Raw genomic sequence first — 6,285 nt, 5'->3', positions numbered from 1 at the left:
AGGCCAGTCAATGCTTGAAGGTACCATGACGGTCCTAATCAATCTAGGTCTGACCCAGGACACGCTGAAACCAATATAAAGACTACCATGGACTTGCACTGGGCCCCCTGGTTACATGACATGGTAGATTGATTGTTACATTATCTCTCTGTGCATGCACCCCCTTTGCCTCTGCTTAAACCTGCTGTTTATAACATCTGTACAAGATGTCCTGCCTCACTGCTATAATCTAGCGGCAGATCCATCAAATGAAGCTTTCAAAGGGTCAGAGATCAGTTCTGGCTTCCATGTGAATCCTCTGCTTCTTATGAGCCAGACCCCACTTACGCAATAAACGTGATGGTTTTATGACAGAGTATAAAAGGACTTGAGCAGAGTCCCTGGCTCTAACCTTCTGCGGCTATCGAATCACACACCCCACCCTTCCTCTTCTAAAAAATAAATTCTGTGATGAGTCTCTCTCATTATTATTATTTTTACTCTTTCAGTTTAAAAACCACAATAAGATGAAAGGCACTTTAAAGTGGTTTGTGTAAAATAATACATCATGATTCCTGACAGTGTCAGGATAAATGCATTAAGAAATGTTTCCAATGGCATGTTTGAAGGAGAACACTGTATGCCATATCTTATGCTAGGTTTGCACTAGATTTTTTTTTTCCGTCTGGAGTTAATTAAGGATAAGGACCAAAAGACAGGGATCCAGGAACACACCAGTGTCTACAGATGTGTTAATCACCTTGAGATAAAGTCCAGAGTAGATAAGCCAAGTTTTTCAACTATAAACTAGTCAGCATGCAAGCGGCAAACCCAGTTCTATGCAGACTGCACCATGCACATAATTGAGGCACTATTCCTTGAAACAAGCCTCAGGCACCTTGGGGACAAGACTTACAGACCAAAAAAAATGGCGTGAAGGCTGCAATCAGCAGCCATGAAAAATTGATAGGGAAGGGTGTAGTTCTGTATTTCTCCTAAGCCTTACCATGCATTGCATGCTGTTGATTGGTCAATAGTTGTGCCAGTGCCCAAAATGCATCCTCTTCATTTAGGTACATCAGCAGGATGGCTGCGATCTGACTCATTCCTTGGCAGTAGCTCACTTCCTGGAAGAGCCCAGAAGCACACATGCTTATAACACAAAGCTAACTCTTCACTGGACTAAGTTGTGCCCATGCAGAAATGCAGCTTCCACAGTTTTCATTAGGCAAATGCAAAGCTTTGTTTAAAAACTCCAATACTTCACTGCTTTTGACTCCTGGCACAGATCCTTGTGTTCCTCATGATATGCTCTGAGGATGGGATATTCAAAAGCACATACATGCTTATAGCATATTCAGAAGCACAAATCCAGCTGACTTGCAGCGGGGTTCAGGCTCTTAAATCACTTAACACCTACACGTCTCACCCTCATTGTTGTAAGGCCTTGTACTGTTTTCCAAACTTCAAAGCTTCCCTTAGAATAAACATGTTATGCTCCTGGTATTCCATGAAAGGCTTTAACAATGGCTACTTTGAAACCTCTGGGCCTATCCATACTGTGATTCAAACCATGATAACAGCAGTTGATCCTAACTAGGGGTTAAGGGGGAGTTTTGCACAAGTTCAGGCATCTAACACCTGACATACTCAAAGTCAGTGGGTGTCCAACTGCTACTGGCTCCTCTCCCTGCTAACTCTGCACTGTTCAACTGCTAGATGGCTCCTCAGGGACTCTAACACCAGATCTGTATTAGGTCCAAGAAGCAATTTTTGGCAAGAAGCAATTATGTCCAAGAAGCAAATCTTCTGAGACAGGTTACCACCCAAAAGCCTTTTCAGTACTGAACACTGACGGGTTTTAGATCAGACTTTTCGTACTACTCAAACAGCCATGGAGGCTGCAGCCCCCATTCATTGAGAGGGCAGGTGAAGCAGCAGAGTAAACTCCCCCATCTACTTCTAGCTCAAATCTGGAAGGACCACCTCTACGGGCCAGAAAGCAGACCATGATCCAAGGCCTCCCAGCTGAGGAAACCAACCGGGAGGCCAGATATATGTGGGAAGGATATGGACGCTTGCCTTTGGGAACTAAGCTGGGGCTACGATCAGGTCATTTCATGCAGCCTACTGCGGAGCAGCTGACATTCCAACTTTCAATTGCTAGATGCATGAATTTGCACCAAAGACCTAAAAAAAATGGCAGAGCCTGACTGGGATGAACCTGATACCCTGAAGTGTCCTAAGAACTCAGCTGTTTCTTTCCTGGTAGAAACGGCTGGTTGTGACAAGCTCTGTACTGCTGGGGTAAACCTGCTAGCTTTAAGCCAACTGCCTTATTTTGTTGGCAGTGTGAGGCAAGGAAATGTGAACATGAACTGTAAAGATTCATTCACAAATAACATGTGCAGCTATTTCAAGAAATGCCATATGGGATAATAAACAGCATATGGCTCTGCTGATATCTGGGATTTCTTTAAATGTACTTGTACCAAAATAACTTAAAGGGAAATCTGGTAGCCCCTTATATATGCTGGGAAAAGAAGATGTACTATTATTTTGTCCACATGCCAATCCAGACCTTCTGGATTCAGCATTCACCACTGGTGGAGGGAAGCAGCAGACTCTGTAGCTAATTTAACGATATTCTCCACTGATTCACTGTAATGCATTAGGCTCTTTAACTACGAGGACAGAACTCAATACAGAGCCAGGAGTGAAAAAATGGGGAGATTGTATTGGGATAGAGGGCAGGATTCATAGGAAAGTCACATAGGCAAAGATTATGGTAACGAGTAATTTCTTATCCTGCAATGATACCATCCAAATCAAATCTTTGGGATGGAATGACCAGAAAGTCCTGAACCTACTGCTCGCTCTGTGGCTTTTACGTTTACTGTTTAATGTGCAAATATATCCAATCGGAGCTCTATTCAAACGAGCATTTACTTTCATCAGGACTTTAATTGGAAGGTCCAAACTATGGAAGTCAAGAAAGAATTATTCAGAATGTCACTAAAAATCTTTGCCTCTGGTACACTTCCTTGACCATCACTGCAACAACACTGCTTCAACCCTACTACGACATGGAATTACTCACTTTCACTTGAGCCAAGAGCTTACACTCACCGTGTTGTAAACAGAGTAGGCTGACAGGACATGAAACAGTTCTTGTTGCCTACACAGAAAGAGAGGGTGGTAAAATTTCATAATGTGGGGTGTTCATTTTGCACAGTCAAGAAGTATTTCACAGAAAGCAATAGCTTTTGGCTTTGTTTGCTTAATCTTCTGCTGAAATAAAGCAAAACTCAGGGAATGAAAAAAGGTCATCCCCACCCCTCTGATTGTGAGGAAGGTTTGTTTTTCTTTTTTTCAGCAGAGGAATATCACCAAAACCCCATAGCAGCGCTAGTCCATCAGAGCAACGGGTCTGCCCAGAGGACACCTGTACACAGTTTTCGGCACCCTCCCATCAATTGTTTCTGACAGTCCACTGTTAGAAGCTACAAGACCCAGAAAAAACAACATCCTTTTGGTATTTCCTCTCACACCTTTATTGCTTGTTCAGAAGGAGCTAGGGCACAAAAAATGCAGTGCAGCAAACAGGGATTTAGCAACCTGACTCTCAGTAACATGAGCCAGTACACGCTGCAGCTTGCACCTGGACTGAAAATATCACCACCTCATGTACCTGCAGCATACCAGAAATATGCACATATGTTAGTAAATCAGGAGAAATAAATAGAGGGTCAGGGCATCAGTAATTGTAGGGGGAAGAGGGGAGCGATTTCTCTAACAGTTTCTACCACCAGGTTACAGTTCCTTTCCATGAATGCAACTAAATCTTTTCAGCTTCAGGAGCAGGAAAGACCTCTTTCTCCTTGCCACAGCCCTAGAGATGCGTTTACCTGTCTTCATTTTACACTCCCTGACTTGGGGCCTGAAGCCACATGGCTGAGATTTAGACTCCACTCCTCTTAGGGCCACTCACTGCTGCTCCTTCCTCAGCTCCCTCTGCCCTCAAGCACCTTGCCTCGGCACTTGTTGCAGCCCCCAGCTATGGGAGCAACAGCATCGCAATGCACCTGCCTGCCAAGCAGCTGTTTTACCTCTTCCCTGTTAGTTGTGCTCTTGAGACCACAGACAATAAGCAATGGTGACTGCACCATACATCCCTCAATGCTACGGGCCCAGCCCAAGAGATTCCTGTGAGGAATCAAACCAGCTGCGATCCTCAGTGAAAGACATGTCTCATAGGTCTGGGAAGGACACAGGTGTTTCAGGAACCGTGGCTGGATGCAACCTAACCTGGAATTAACCATGAGATACTTGACACAAAGCTGGTGATTTCAGACCAGTTCCTAGCAGAGAGGAGTCCACACCAAAACAAACCAACAAAACAAGCCTATGCCAGCAGATGTACAAGCACAGACACTGGTTGGGCATGGAGACAGGTGCCTTTTCACAGCTACAAGTCTCTGAGGCACACTGGCAGATTGGCAAGTGTAGGAGGGGCTGATGATGTTCCAGTTGCAGTCTTTGTTCTGAAGCCTGAATATCAGCTCTGCAGGCTGTCAAACTGGTACGTTTTTGGGGTGGTCAGGTCAGGGATCAGACCAAAGCAATGACCAGCAAAGAACCCAGCTAGGAGCCGGGTGACCCATACTCACTTGACTCCGTAGCGATCCCGGAACATGATGTGATTTCGAAAGGTGCGGTTGACATCCAGATCTATCTGCTTGATTTCTGATGAGAAGCTCTTGGCTTGTTCTTTCATTTTCTGGAGAGAAGCGAGGGCACAGAAAAGGAAACTATTAAACATCCTCAAATATAATCTCTGAATGTAAAGCCCTCCATGGAAGAGGACAACAAGAAACAATCTGTCAGATTACAGAGCAAAGGCAGAATAAAGAACAGATTTTATAGGGGTGTAGGTTGTAGCTGTGTTGGTCTAAGGACATAGGCAGACAAGGTTCTTTGGGCGAATCTGATAACTTTTATTATTTGACCATGATTCTTAGAGTGAAAACCAAGCTATAGCCTATGAATTATTAAGGGCAAAAACACCCTGTGGTATGTCTCTATGCTTCCTCATGTCTTCCCCAATGATCCTGCATTCAGGCAGGATGCAGGGTCATTCATTTTGTGCACAGTGAAGTTTGAGAAGCTGAGATATTAAACAAGGCCTGGTCCCCTCCATTACCAACTGTTACTACAACACAAGTACAGGAGTGGAAATACAAGCCAGACTGTCCAGTAGATGTTGACTAGAGACATCCTCTACTGCATAAGTTCAGCCTTAGAAGCACTGAATACGAAGCTACTTAACCCTATGGAGGCTGTCAGATGAGAATACCAGGTATGAAGAGAAAATGTGTCCGTCTGTGCACTGAGGGCACGCCAGAAACATTTAAGACAGGGGTGTCAAATATCTGGCCCACGGAGCCCAATCATCTAGCCCATGGTGCTTGATGGCCATAGGTCTTGGACTAGACTGCACGCAGTCAATACTGGCCCCAGCCCCAGGCCCGTGTGCTGCACACAGGGCCAGGGTGGCCTGGGGCATGCACTGCACACAGAGCATGGCGCCAGTATAGGGCACAAGCTGCATATGGGGCCAGGGCCAGGTTTGGGTACATGCAGCATGCAATGCCTGCAGCAGACTAGCCCCATGCACTGGATCCAGCATGTGGGACTCATGTAGACCCCATCCTGCCCCATGGAACCTGATGAGTTTGATTGATTTAGAAAATGTCCCTGCCTCGGTCCCTCTATACAGATGAATACATCCTAATGTTCTGTTCAGCGGTACTTCCATTAAATAAATCCCACCACCAAGATACCACTGTATTGCACAGGCAATGCAGGGCTGGTGCACAACACCCCTTTGAAGGCTTCCTTGTTATGGAATTACCCATGAAAAAAGGTGAAGCTGGTATGCTCACAGCACTGAAGTCTACACCATTATTCCCAAAGAAAAGCTCCACACAAATGCCAGATCTCTGACTTCCTGGGACCACTTCAGCAAATTTTGGAATGAAATATTTCTATTTTGATCTGCATTGTTTGTAAATTCAGACCCTAACCTCTTCAAGGAAGGGGCTATGCTATATTCTGTATCTAATAAACATTAATGTTGCTGTGGCTGCTTAAACAAAAACACATTTATTATTAATATGCACAGCTCTCAAGCTAACAGAAGAGATTCCCCTAAAGTATTCATAGGCTAAATGCTGTGCAGGGCAAGTTTTTATGGCTCAAGCTGCTCTATGAATTGCTCTCTAATTTCAATACACCATCTCCCTA

The 6,285-nt window shown here is 44.7% G+C and overlaps 1 protein-coding gene across 5 annotated transcripts in view; it reads right to left on the bottom strand.

The window, feature by feature from the left end:
* Positions 1-6,285, bottom strand: part of LOC102386824 (USP6 N-terminal-like protein) — a 165,476-nt gene that overhangs the window by 13,645 nt on the left and 145,546 nt on the right. For all 5 annotated transcript variants that reach the window (XM_014517755.2, XM_025198589.1, XM_025198588.1 and 2 more), the window contains 3 exons: positions 4,650-4,759; positions 3,109-3,157; positions 986-1,106 (listed from right to left, as the gene is read on the bottom strand). In XM_014517755.2, the coding sequence (XP_014373241.1) occupies positions 986-1,106; positions 3,109-3,157; positions 4,650-4,759 (280 nt within the window). The remainder of the gene's footprint in view (positions 1-985; positions 1,107-3,108; positions 3,158-4,649; positions 4,760-6,285) is intronic.

Source organism: Alligator sinensis, unplaced genomic scaffold (assembly GCF_000455745.1).
Source record: "Alligator sinensis unplaced genomic scaffold, ASM45574v1 scaffold907_1, whole genome shotgun sequence".
Taxonomy (NCBI): Eukaryota; Metazoa; Chordata; order Crocodylia; family Alligatoridae; genus Alligator; species Alligator sinensis.
Note: the sequence above shows the minus strand (reverse complement) of the source record. Positions and strands in the feature narration are given on the sequence as shown.